The sequence below is a fragment of the Manis pentadactyla genome, chromosome 6 (assembly GCF_030020395.1).
Source record: "Manis pentadactyla isolate mManPen7 chromosome 6, mManPen7.hap1, whole genome shotgun sequence".
In the NCBI taxonomy this organism is placed as follows: Eukaryota; Metazoa; Chordata; class Mammalia; order Pholidota; family Manidae; genus Manis; species Manis pentadactyla.
The window spans coordinates 35,395,070-35,409,229 of record NC_080024.1 but is presented as its reverse complement, the minus strand read 5'-3'; the positions used below and the strand labels follow the sequence as shown (position 1 = coordinate 35,409,229).

The following is a 14,160-nucleotide window of genomic DNA, read 5'->3' as shown; positions in this document are numbered from 1 at the left end:
TGGTCTCAAGATGCTTATCTCTGGTGAGAGACATGACGTCTCCTCTCTCTATTACCAGTCCTCCAGGTAATTCTGCAAAATTAACACTAGAAATTTATTGATCCCGTTCCTCCCCAGGGATACTAACTTCCCTCTGGGGATATGTATCAGTTAAGACTGTTTGCCTTGCTTTAAGGTAGATTGAGGTATTGTCTGTTTACTAAAGAGTACCTTAGGAATCTAACTTCTTAACTCCCTGGTTTTTAAAATGGAATCTTAGGTTTAAGATGGACTCTTTCCTGTTCTTACTATGCTGTTTATATCTGGGCTCTTTTTGAAAATTAATTATGATGCTTGTCTCCTCTCCTGGTTACAAAATTACTTGATTAGAGGCTGGAGGAGGAGGGGAAAAAAAGCATATACGTTAGGTTAAAGAATAAGTTGGGCCTTTTAGCAGGCTAAAGTAAATCTTACAATGGCACGATCTAATTGACACAATGAAGACATGGGCTGTGCACAAACACTTATCTGGGGAATATCCGGACATTCTAAGTCACTGCTGGCCTTTGGAACTTCAACTGATTAACTCATTAACTCTGTGAGTCCTTTCTGGCTCTCTAGTTTTATCTAGTCAACTCTTTGAGTCCCTTTACTGGGCTTTACTGGCCTTATTCTCCCTCCACCCACTCATATCTATTCTCTACCTAACAGATCTAGGCCTGGGGACACAGGGTGAGTTGGAAGTAGTGTCCCTGCCCTCATGGAGCTTCCATTCTAGTGGAGAAGGTGAACCAATGTCCCTGTCAGGTGATAATGAGTGCTGTGGAGAAGAAGAGCTGGAGGTGGAGAAGAGAGTGATGGAGGTACGGCCCACAGAAGTGATCAGAGAAGAGCTCAGACCCAAATAACAAGAGGGACTGGCCATGCCCAAGTCTCAAAGAAGTCAGGGCAGAAGAAGTCACGTGCACCAAGTCTTCAGGATAGGAATTTAGCACACTCAGAATCAGGGGAAGGGTGATGTGTCAGAGGTTACAAATGAGAGAGAAAGTGGTTGAAGAGAGGTGGGTGGGGGAGCCAGTCCTTGGGGCTCCCATGGACAGCATACAGGGTTTTGCTAAGTGTGATGCGAGACCGCCAGACGCTTCAAATAGAGAGATGCCCAGTCTAAGCACTAGAATGGTGTTGAGAAGGGGAGTTTGGCTGGAGCAGGAGATGTTTTTTTAAAAGCAACAGAATCTAAGGGCAGAAACAGACAAATTGTGGAGGACTGTGCACCCTGGGACAAGGAGCTTGGGCCTTATGTTCCAGGCCTCAGAGAGCTATTGAGGATACATATTTCTAGCAGGAGTGATATGATCAAAAAGGCTCACCTGAAGGTCCTACTTAATTCACAGCATGATCCCCAACTTGTCCTCTCATGACCCTGTTGTGGATTTCTTAAGCAACTGCTAACACATGGGAAACACCCACATACACACCCAAACACATGCACATGTGTGTAAGTATGTGTTGTCATGGGTGTATGGAGGTGGGTGTGCCTAGAACCTAGGCATTGTAAAGACAGCTGGACACTGCCCAGTCCATTTGACTAGGAGTGTTTCTGGACTGGCTCTGTGGTGGGAAGGGTTCTGAAGCCACATCTGCAGCAAGTGGGAGAGAGGGTCTTCCTCAGTTAGCCAAGTCGAGGGGATGCCAGGCCCTCGCCATCTCTGTCTCAGGGGAGTTCACATTAAACCAAAGGGTTGACTCAGCAGTGGTTTGCCCAGGCTCCATGCACTCAAGAAGGAATTAGAGAGATCAAAGAAGTCTTGCTTCTTCTCCTGAAACTGGACCTGTTGAACAGCTACCTGCCTAATCCATAGACGTGGCCAAATTCTGGGCATTATTTTAGCTGAAAGAATAAGAACTGCTTGACTTTATCTACAGATATGTAACTGAAGGTGTTCAGAAAGGTCAAAAACAATATTGTCCTTTTTATTAAAGAATCCATCTATGCACCTATGGGTGTTTTAAGCCAGGAGATCTTAGTTTTAGTTCACACCTGGCCACTTACTTCCCTCATGACCCTAAACTACTGATCTCACCTCTCTGGGCCCCAGTTTATTCATCTGCCAAGTGGTTGCCTTGACTAGACCACTGTTTTTCAAAGGAATAATCCTGTGGGTGGATAGGAAGCAGGAAGGGTGCAGAGGGGCTAGGTGGATGGACATCTGCACATTAGTGGTGGACACCTCCACTTCAGGGCACAGCCTGGACTTGTGCATATGACTTTCTAAGAAGAGACATTTCTGCAGCTAGAATAAGAAAAAATTTAAGGAAAGAAGAAGATCTTAGAAAACCCACTTTCAGTTTTCTCTGAGAAGAAAAAAAATCCATCCAGGGCATATTCCTGGGACTGAGGCAGTGTGCAGAGGACGTAAGCATAGATAGTTGTTTATGGCTTTCACATTGAAGCCCCCCAACTTCTGAGAAACCTAGAAGTGGGCTATGCATGGAGGAAGCTTTGAAGCCGGGATTGGTGGGAGGCAGAGTGAGGCATGAGGTAAGAGGCCGGGCCACACAGGTGCCCTAGACATAAAAGGCCGTGAAGCAAGGGCGTCTCCACCCCCTGTCCTGCTCTCTGGGGCTTTAAGCTGCCTGCTTCTACACAGGAAGGGATTTCAGTTGCCTGGACCTAAATCCTGTCTGCCTATTTCTGCGGCTGGTGCCAAAGAGCATCCCCACCCAGAGCTATAAGGTGAAACTTAAGTCACCGGAGCAATGCCTTGCCCATCGGCATCAGACGCGTTGGTTTTCTTTGTGAATGGGAGGAAGGTAAGTGCTGGGTGACAGCACCGTAGCTGTGATTACAGCCGGCAGCTACTACCTTGAAGGGAGCCCATGTGGCCCATTTGGGCTGAACCCCCCTGCAATCAGGGACAGGGATCCAGGGACTAGGAACCCCTACTAATTTGGCCTGTTCCCCACTCAGCCAGGGCTCAGCCTTCAGGATCATGGGGGGGGGGGGGGAGGCAGTGAAACATTGGGGTTAATCACACATACCTTGGTGTGAGACTCTCCTGGTTCCAATCTGGCTCTGCCATTTATTGTGTAACTTTATGCAAGTGACTTCACCTCCCTGAGCTGGAGTACCCATCTTCAGGATCCATGTCCTAGGCCATTGCAAATAAAAAAGCCAGATGCTTCTTCCATTGATCAGTAATCCCCTAAATGCTTACAGAGCAGTTAGCACTGGGCTCTATACCTAGTCACATATCTTGATCCGCACATACTCAGAAGGATGAGAAATGGAGCTTTCTTCATTTTTCTACTTATCAACTTAATTTTTCCATTGAGTCTCCATTATACAGAATTAGTTGAAATGTAATTGTAATCAATTTTCAGTCCCCCTTTTTCCCTAGGTTGCAACTAAGTTGTGGAAAGAACCTATATGAGAAGAAGAACCTACCTGACTTTTCCCTGGGGTCCTCCCTCCACCCCTCCAGGCCTCCCTGCAGGCCCCTAGTTAACCCTGCAGGCCCTCTTCCAACGGTCCCTCTCATGGGTCTCCAGCTGCCCCTCAGGGGAACTATTCTGTAGCTCCCAGGGCACACAGCTTCTCCGGGGTCTCACCAGCTCTCCTCCAGGGCCCCTCAGCCCTCCGATCCCACACACAGGTGGGATCCCACCATACAGGTGTTGGGGGGGGGTGAGAGTCAGCTGGAAAAATATTTTCCAACCACATTCCCAGTAAGTGTTTTTAAAGGACCTGGATGGGAGTGAGGCAGGCAGAGTGGAGCTTTCATTGACAGGAGCCCCCTAGACATACAGAAAGCAGCTGAATTTTAATATCTCAACTTGGAAACACCTTCCTATACTTTTTTATTCCTTGAAGTCTATAGAATTCATGTTTTTCTTGTGGGGAGACACGAAGGACCTAACAGGAATATCTCACTGTTCTGTATCTTCCTTTGTTCTGAGACAACAGAATGGTTGGAGGTATTTGCAGGACACCTCACGACAAAATGAAAGGAAATATCCCCAAATAAGCAAATGGGAAAGAAGCGCCAAAGATTTCTCCACGGCTTTGGAAGGCTAAATTCCCCACATTTCAATGTGGGGGGGGAAGAATTCTAGCGTTCCACCAGGGCCACGCTGGGTCCTGAGCCAGACAACACATCTCCCCCCTGGCTGCTCTGCCATGAGGGGCCTGGCACGCTCTGGGGCCCCTCCAGGATGGCGGCAACTCCCCCCACCTCCCCTTCCTGCCACAGGCTCTTAAGATTCCCGATGTTATCAGATGGACTCCCCACCAGATGTGTCTCAGAGATGCCAGAACAGAAGCCCTTCCTATCCAACCTTCTTCCCTCCAGGACCCTTTATCTCACACACACACACACACACACACACACACACACCATCCAAGTCTTTCCCCAGTTTGAAATATTTCAAGATTGAAAGATTGAAAGGGTTAAAGTTTCCACAAATAGGTAGGGGAGCAAACACGAAGGATCCGAATGCCAGAGGTGCCTCTCCACGGCTGGTGCTCCCAGCTCTAACCACATGGGGGAGCATCACCGCCACACTTGCTTGGTGAGTCTCCTGCTGTGTGACTGTGTGTGGAAGATGTTTGCCCTCAGATCACAAACAAGCAGGGGCAGGTCAATCAGGCTTAATATCACACCCCAAGCCCTAAATCAAGCAAACCACAACAGACATCCCACTGGGTCACAGATTTCAATCCCCGTGATAATCTCTTCTCTTTTTCCCACGCAGGTGACGGAGCGGAATGCGGAACCAGAAGTCACCCTGCTGACCTTCCTACGAAAGAACTGGACCCTTTTGATCCAAGTCTCGGCTGGTCTGTGCCTGCCTTAAAACAGGCCAGCTGCGGTTATGAGAGCTGACCGAACCTCTCCCTCCCCAAAGAGAGGGCCCTTTGGCCCTTGCTATTTGCTTTGGCAATGGTTTAAGGATATTAAATTAATTGGGCCATTTAGAGAGGATGAAGTTTCCCCACAGTTTCTTATATCGTGATTTAATAGCAGTGAAATAGAAGCTAAGCTGTTTACTTCAGCACTAATTATTCCTTTAAGGGCCTTCCAGGTCCCCAGGAGGGTGGTTATGTAACAGAGGTTAGTTTGCATGTACCCTGACCTGGAGGGAAACCAAATTCTCCAGATTCAGGAAGAATGTGCTCATTGGGAAAGATTGCCTTTCTCTTCATCTGTTTCTTACAACAGATTTTCCCCCACTGTGTTATATTCTGAAACTGGGACCTTCATAATGGCAAATATATTTTAATTGATTAATCTAATGGCTTTCACAGATAAACCAAAAAATTAAATAAATAAGTGACAGAAATTACAAATTGATGGAATCAACCCCTGAACAAGTTTTGTTTAAAAGCCCACATGGTTTTTAATTCATTGTCATATTTGAAAATTAGAAAATCTCCTAGTTTAAAAAATAGAAATTTTTTCAGCTTCTTGTGAAAAATGGGAAGATAGTCACTCCTGTATGTCAATTCCAGTGTAGAGCTAGAGACTGTCCCTAGTCCTCTAGCTAGAATGGGGTACGAGCTCTCCAGTTACATCCATTCATTGTATAACCTCTCTGATAAGTGTTTACGGTTATGATTTAATGTAGATGAACGAGCCCTATGGCTTTAAAAAAAAAAGCTGATTCCAGAGTCTTCTTAGCCAGACTAATTAATTAAATCTGATCCTATAAACCATGTGGAAACAGACCACAGTTAGGGAGAAGGATGATTAAAAAGAGGAGGCAGAGGCTGAACATGGATTTGGAATTGGACCTGGACCAAGCAGGAACGGAGGGACACTCCAGGTGGGATCTGGATGGGATAATGTAATTTTATATATATATATATATATATATATATGGGATTTTTCTCCAAAGACTCACTCACTTGTTTTTAAACACGATACAAATCACTGGACAAGCTAGCAGTGTATTGAACTGTTGAAAATAAGCTGTTCTCTTCCAGCTATCTGATTGGAACCCAGACGAGTTTCTATAATGAAATAGGATTTTCAAGGCTTTTTACATCCATTATCTTCAGAGATGCTTATAATAAGTCTGTGAAAATAAAGTAGGTATTATTTTTCCCTCTTTGCAAGTAAGAAAACAGACAGGGAATGGTTAATATATCCAGTGTCACAGCTAATAAGTTATGCAGTACCCTTTAACTGGAGGTAGGCAAATGAGTTCTCAGACCTGTACCTCATCACCCCGGAAAGACCTTCCTCACTAGGACACCCTAGGGAGGCAGCTATAATGGAGGCAACATTCTGCCTTGGCACTTCTTTCCTTGACCACCCCCTTCCAGTACGCTTCACGGGAGCCAAGTATGCCTGCGGGAGAGGAGGCTGCGGGGCCTGCACCGTGATGGTGTCTAAGCATGATCCCGTGTCCAAGAAAATAAGGTACCCTGCCCAGAAGCCCGGAGGCCAGAGGAAGGCTCCATTTCTTGGCCAGGCTTGCACATTGTCACAGCAGCTGGAGATATCTAAGGACCTTCAGTCTTGTGATTCTAACCTCTCTAGATCTTAGACAGCTCTGAAAATCTGATAAAAACTATGAGCCTTCTACTCAGAAAATACATAAACAAATCACATTTTGCACTCAATTTCAAGGAGATCATAGATCTCTCAAGGCCCGTCTATGCATTAAGAAATCCCAATTTAGGCCAACCATTCATTTTATAAATGAGGAAACTGAGGCTCAAATAGATGTCTTGTTCAAGGTCATACAACTATTAAGCCATAGAACAGGATGCAAGACCAGTTTTCTAGCTTGAAGCTAGTGCACTTTCTATTGTTGGACTGAATTAACCATGCTCAGCAGGGACCTGGGCCATGATCCCATCCTTTAATTAAGGGCCAGATTCCTGTACTGAGCTGCTCCCAAATCCACCAACCCAAGAAATCAAGAAATGGCCTCAGAACACAGACCATCCAACACTGTTGAGGGACTTTATCCAAAGAGTTTTAAATTACCAAGGAAAAAAATTCTCAAATATGCAGATCTGCATAAAAAACATAGGTGTATTTTTTCCATGTTATAGGATCAATAACTTGATGAATACTAGTTGAGGTCCAACTATACCCCTGGTGACATGAGTCCATTTCCATTGAGTTCAGGCCCAGGTGGGTCTGTTCTGGGCTTGGGAAGGTGGGTCTGTTCTGGGCTTGGGAAGTTTCTCTGAAGTTCAGAATGCCCAGATTCATCCTAAGCCTCCCTAATTTTTACAAATAGTAAAATCAGCAGTGAAGATTCTAAGTTCTTTCTTCCTGTCATCCTTCCATTTCCCCATCCCCCAGGCTGAATGGCAGGCTTTGGGAGAGTGGGAGGTGGTTCCCTGCCCTTCTTGGTTCCCAAGCTTGCCAAGAGTCAGGACTGTGTTACTCCCCTTGATTTTCCTTGTGTTTCTCATACAAAGACACTTCTCTGTCACCGCGTGCCTGGTGCCCATCTGCTCTCTGTATGGAGCCGCTGTCACCACTGTGGAAGGTGTTGGAAGCCTCAAAACCAGGATTCACCCTGTGCAGGTAAGAGCACCTCCTAATTTTCTCACATCTTAACTTTTCCTTTTAAACTGATGCTGTGCTACCTGTGCTGCCTGGGCTTCTAGGCTGTGGTCAGACAAAGAGAAGCTTTTGGAGGCATTGGGGTCAAGATGATAACATCTGTCAAGTGATTTAAAAGAAAGCTGGAAATTCATCCACATTTTATTAGATGATCATCTTTTCTCTTACTTTTTATACTTGAATATAAGCAGAATTATCAAAACATTGATTAATGCCTATTAGACAATGGTTTGGAATAAATATTATACAAAGGATATTATTCATTAAATGTTTCTGAGGCTAACACGATAAAAGAATTATTCCCTATGGCATGGAAGTCTTGGGAGTAAAATCAGAACCCAGGCTGACCTTACCAGAGCAGGAGTGCAATCATTTCTACAAATCTTAACTTGAAGCTGGAACCCAGAGGCTGGTTTTAAGAGTGCTATGACATGCGTCAACAGAAAACAGACCAACTGCTGTCACTATCACAGGGGTTTAGAGAGTCACAGGTCTAGATCCACCAATGCTGTGAGTCCTTCCGGGCAGAAGCAGCCAGAGGGTCTCTGAGTTTAACCATGGGAGAATCAATTCCAGGAAAGGTCAGCAATGACACAGGAGGCAGCAGAGTTTACTAGAGTCTCCAAAGAGATCAGAGAGGATGTTGACAGCAAGGTCAATAAACCCTAGGATTATATTCTAAAATCTAGAGCAGGGCTTCTGAATGTTAATGTGCTAAGAATCAGCTGGAAGCTTGTTAAAAATGCAGATTCTAAATCAGGAGGCTTGGAGCAGAAGCCTGAAGTTCCACACTTCCTTCAGGCTCTCAGGTGGAACCAACCCATTGGTCCAGAGACAACACTTTATATAGCAAGGACCTAGGATACAGAACAAATCTTGGACCTTTGAAAATAGAGCTCCTTTGAGCCAACACAAAAGGATTTAAAGTGAGGTCAGGAGTAGATAGTCTCCAAACTAATCAAAAAGAGGTGGCCCATAGTCAGAACTAAGCTGGGCAAGATGTGGTGGTGTATACAAGAAAAGTGTTTTAGCGACTTTCACATACTTTCTTATAATCACTGCTTTCTGGAGAATTCTTCTCAGTCTGATAATTCCCAGTTAGAAGGATCTGGGCATTTGAGCTTGAGAAGTGATTGTAATGACAGACTGTGGCCTCTGAGTCCCCTTCTCCAGGAACAGTGCAGGTAAGGGGACATCAGCCTTCTCTGCACAAGGGGAGGAGTGCACTGCTCAGTGACTGGGCTCCACTGTGACGGGGATGCGGGATGCGGACTCTGATGAGAGGTGGTGACAGAAGGAAGGCAGGGCCTGTGACCATGCATGTGTCCTTCCAGGAGAGGATTGCCAAGACCCATGGCACCCAATGTGGGTTCTGCACCCCTGGGATGGTGATGTCCATGTACACACTGCTCAGAAACCACCTGCAGCCCTCAGAGGAGCAGCTCATGGAAGCCCTGGGGGGTAGGTCTGATGCAGAGGAAACCCACCAGCTGCCTGAGGCCAGACGGGAAGCATGCCTCGGGTTGTTCCAACACCCAGCTCTATTCAGGGGCCCCATGGGTTGTTTCTAATGGAGCTACAGTTCACCCAGGAGCAGAGAATGCTAGCGAACTTGCTAGAGCAGCCTGCACAGGACACGCTGCAGGAAGACCCCACCCCACCTTAATTAGGGCTATCAAAACCAAGTGCCACCAAATGGGTGGGTTAAAACAACAGGAATTTCTTCTTTCACAATTCTGTAGGTTAGAAGTCTGAAATCAAGGTATCAGCAGGGTCATACTACTGAAGGCTCTAGGAGATTCTTCCTTGACTCTTCCTAGCTTATGGTGGCTGACAGCCATCCTGGCACTCCTTGGCTTATAGATTCTTCACTCCAGTATCTGCCTCCATCTTCTCATGGCCTTGTCCCCTGTGTGTCTGTGTCCAAATTTCCCTCTTAGAAGGACATCAATCACTGGAGCAGGGCCCACCCTAATCCAGTATGATCTCAGTTTAACTCAAGTACATACGCTGAGACCCTGTTTCCAAACAAGGTCACAGTCACAGGTTCTAGAGATCAGGGCCTCAACATATCTTTCAAGGGGCCCTTTGCACATTGCAAAAATCCTTGAAAATATTTAATGGGTTTAAGTTACTAAAGAGGAATTCATAAGCATATTCCTTTTGCAGGATCAATAAGCATCATCTCTAGGTATCAAAAATCCCTAAACAAGTCATCTGTGATACATAAATTCTTAAATTAAGACCTGCAGGGTGAGCACAGATGCCTTCTCCTAATCCGCCAGGTACTGATGGACTTCCTGTACTTGCTCTGCTCCATTACAGAAAATCAGATCCAGACACCTAAAATCTAACCTTCCTTCGATCATTCCACTATGTGAGGCCCTGCAACAGCTTCTCACCCCTCAGGTGTGGCCAACCTTCCCTCCTTCACCAGGCGTTTAGAGAACTCCAATAAATGGCCTCACTAACTCATGCTTCCTCCTCAGCTGCATGACTCCTGGCTGGCCAGTCTCCTCTCAGCCCCCAATGCCTCTGCATGTTTCCACTTCTGCACATCTGCTCATGCTGAGCTGTAAACCACAAAACCCTATCCCTAGCTCTCCCTACTCTCCACCAGCCCTTTACTTGTTTATCCTTCAAATCCAAGCTTCTGTGTGAAGCCTTCCCAGATGACCTCTATTTTGCACTGACCTTCCTCTATCACCCCACATGCCTTCATCCTTGAAAACCTGAAATTCTCCAACTTTATCATGCAATAGAGTTACCCACAGATCCCAAAGAATGCAGATTTCTGGGCCTGCCCCCAGACATTCTGATTCAGGAGAATTGGAGAAGGGCTAGGGATCTGCATTTTAAACAGATATCCCCAGGAAATTCTGATGCATTGATCTAAAAGTACTAAGGAGCACTACTAACAAAGCCTATAACATGCTGTTTCACTCAGTGCCTTAGGAATAGCCTCCATTTTCTTGTTTAAGGATCCCCCATATATGACATAGTGTCTAAAATATAGTTGTTGTCAATAGACACATGTTGAATTAATGGATAAATGAACAGGTGGAGGTAAATGAGCTCACCAGATAGACTATTGTCTTCTTTAGGACGGAGAATAAAACTAGAATTGAGGTGATGGGAAGGATAAGCTCAGAAGAGAATAAAAAACATTGAACTGTCTGGCAAATATTTAAACACTCTCAAAAAAACTGGGTCTGTTTTAACTTTGTAAAGAAACCAATAAAAATAAAGCCTGCCGATAATCATATTCCCCTAATCAGGTAATCTCTGCCGCTGCACGGGGTACCGGCCAATCCTCGCAAGCGGAAGGACCTTCTGCGTGGTGAGTAGGTGACTGTGGGGATACTCTACAGAGCACGAATGATGATGTCAGCTAGTCAATGATAGAAACACAGGAATTGAATTTCTTAGACCACCTAAACAGATTATAAGGAGACTGAGTAAGCACCAACTGATGGCAGAAGTTTGAGCTGTTTGTTGAGGACAGAGTGAGTGTTACACCATCTTTGAGACTCCCTGTCATACCACAGGGGAAGTCAGGTGCTCTATCCAGCCATCCAGACATCTTCCGTGATAGTTAAGGAGGTATCTGGACAGGATGGGAGACAGCTCCAGCAAACCCAAGGAGACGAGCAAAAGCATGGAGCTGGCTTCGGGGAGGCGGAGGTTGTTCTGAGAATCCAGACCAGCTGGGAAAGTGTGGACAGATAAAGAAACCAAATATGCTAATGGAATCCAAAATTCCCCCCAAGTACAATCGCCCAGGGAGAGTTCTCCACAAAGTGGGGATGCAAAAAGGGCTAGTCACTGGGCTACTGAGAGTAAATGAGAAATCATGGACAAAGCATGTAGCAGTCTTGCTTGGCTCTTAGTTACCACTGTTATAGAGGATGTGGGTAATACTGCCCTTAGACACAAACAAGGGGGACCCCACACTTTGGAGGGCTCCTCACTGGTCCACCTGTAGCCATTCTCAGGAGGCCACAGAGCCAAGCAGACTTGTTCATCTGGAGTCTCCATCATTTTCTAGACCCCACTCCAGGTATAGTCTTGACCCCATTCCCAGGCCTGACACAAGCCTCCTCCCCAAGTCCATCATCCCAGGGCAGTTTATAACAGCCAGCATGAGCACCCTTAGGTCAAAGGACAGCCAACAACTTGCTATTTTAGAGGAAGTGGACACAGCTTGGACATTCAGTCAGGGTGCTCACACGGGGGTCTGAGGCCCCTCAGTACAGAATAGAGCCCCGATGGGAAGAGAAGGGCAGCAGGGAGCCTCCACTGGTCCTCTTATCCCAGCCTCACAAATAGTAAAGGTGGGCTTGGAAGTGGACCAGCAGGTGTGTCCCACTCCCCAGAGCCAGGCCAGTTCCCAGGGCACACATGTCCCAGACTTCTACTCCAACACAGGGGAGCAAAAGTTGATGAGCTGAGAAATAAAATGAGTAGCTTGTAAACCCATCAAATTGCCAGTGTAAATGGAAAAGCACTTGTGAAATACAAGTAAAGGAAGTTAAAGGAAACCTCTCTCCCTCTGGAATGTGGATATTATCCCCCTTGCTAGGCACAGACTTGGGATAAGACAAAAATATGGCTGGGAGAACCACCCTGCAGCCAGCAGGCCCCAGAGGGAATACCCGAGGCTCACAGCACTGGGCCAGGAGACACTGGCCTTTTCCATTGGCATTGACTCATGGCCCATCATGGTCAGAGTTCTGAGTAAGGGAGGAAGCACTGCTCACTTGGCACGGCTGGTTTTGCTTCACGGACATAATTGGGAAGGTGGCAGTCTGAGACATCTGAGCAGAGACAGAGAACTAGGGTACCTGAAAGAAAGTATTTTGCTAGATACTTAGGAGAGACACATAGGAGGACCTATCTGAGGAAGAAGATGCAAGAGATAAATTTGGAGGAACTAGGAAATGAAAGGACTGGCAAATGGAAAACTTCTTTAAAATTCATTGATTGTCCATTCCTTCCCAGTCAGTCCCCTGCAGATCCCAGATGTCTGAAAGATCTGGTTCCAAATGGGTTTTTTTCCTTTTTTCATCTTTCTTTTTCTTCTTAAAGGTCTTTATGTAAATGATAATTTCCAATGTTATTGGATCCCTATATATGCTAGAGAATGGACAAATTGTTGTTGCCCTAAAAAGCATCTTATCAACTAATTCTACCACTTGGAATTCACCTAAGAGAAAAATCAGAAATGTACACAAAGTTGTACATGTAATGAATAGAAATGCCCGTTATGTTATCTATTGTTACGAAATATAGGGGAAAACCTAAATATACATCAACAGCAAAGTTTACAAATATATTATGGAATAGCCAGAAGGAGGACTATTATGCAATTAGCAAAATTATATTTTAAAGACATTTTAATGATATGAAAAAATATTCACAAAATAAAGAAATAGATCAATATGTGAACAAAACAAGGGGCAAATAAGTGAACAGAAAGGCAAACTAAAAAGTATATTGTGCTATAAATACTGTAGTACAATACATACTATATAAAATATTATTAGTGGACAAGGGTAATGATAGCTAATATCTCTTATACTTCTTGATATTCTTTATTTATTATTGTTTTATACTAAATGTTATATATTTTGCACACGTTATATATCATATTATGTATTTTATATATTCTGTATATATCATTTTATCTTAAAAATAAAGCCAAAGAAGAAAGATCTTATAATTACCCCTGTTCCAATAGAAACCACCAAAAGTGGCTAAAAAAATATGGAGTTTCATTTAAATTGCCAAACCTTTCAAAATCACCCATTTACCTAGCAAAAAGTTTTTCATCAAGGCATCTCACTCTTCTAGGAGTCAAATGGCTGTCAACAGAAAGCAACAGGAAAATGCTGCTTGGATCAGGAAGAAAATGATTCTTCCTTACTCTGCGGAAAGAGTGACGTGAGTCCCTTAGTTTCGCCCTCACCCTGTTGCAGTATTGCTTACTGCTTGGCCCCCTGTGGAAATTGTGCTTGCAGTTCTTTTGTTGTTGTTGTTATCATTAATCTACAATTACATGAAGAACATCATGTTCACTAGGCGCTCCCCCTCACCAAGTCCTCCACACACACCCCATTACGGTCACTGTCCATCTGTGCTTGCAGTTTTGATGGTCATTCTCTGCTTTACTTACAAATGTGCAAAGTGCCTGCACGAACAAAGCACTTCTCATTTGGGAGCTGGGTAAAGTGGTGATTCAAAGCCATGCTCTGATTTTCCGCTTCACTCCCTGGGAGGCTGAAACAACAAAACATGAACACGCTCAGATAAGCTAACAAGCCCCACCCCAGCTACGATGAGTCCTGACCTCGGCAGGGTGGGTTCCCGTGCCAGGCCCTACTCAGGCAGAGCTCTCCTTGTCACTGCATCTCCTGCTCTGCAGAGGGAGGGCCTGGCCACCTCGGGAACACCGAGGAGCCCGTCCCAAGTCACACGGCAAGTTCACGGCCCCCACAGCTGGGAGGTCCAGCCTGCAACATTCCAGGCTCTGACTCTGCTCTCTGAGAGACATTCGTTTCCAGAATGGACCCATGCCAACCTCTTAAAGGAA

At 45.2% G+C, this 14,160-nt stretch overlaps 1 protein-coding gene across 1 annotated transcript in view; it reads left to right on the top strand.

Moving 5' to 3' along the window:
* The first annotated feature begins 2,065 nt into the window (after positions 1 to 2,065).
* The window catches only part of LOC118933593 (aldehyde oxidase 2), a 78,890-nt gene continuing 66,795 nt past the window's right edge, over positions 2,066 to 14,160 (top strand). The window contains exons 1-7 of the mRNA XM_036928087.2: positions 2,066 to 2,793; positions 4,735 to 4,819; positions 6,308 to 6,404; positions 7,421 to 7,529; positions 8,903 to 9,029; positions 10,847 to 10,908; positions 13,422 to 13,511. Coding sequence (XP_036783982.2) covers positions 2,740 to 2,793; positions 4,735 to 4,819; positions 6,308 to 6,404; positions 7,421 to 7,529; positions 8,903 to 9,029; positions 10,847 to 10,908; positions 13,422 to 13,511 — 624 coding nt within the window. The 5' untranslated portion in view covers positions 2,066 to 2,739. The remainder of the gene's footprint in view (positions 2,794 to 4,734; positions 4,820 to 6,307; positions 6,405 to 7,420; positions 7,530 to 8,902; positions 9,030 to 10,846; positions 10,909 to 13,421; positions 13,512 to 14,160) is intronic.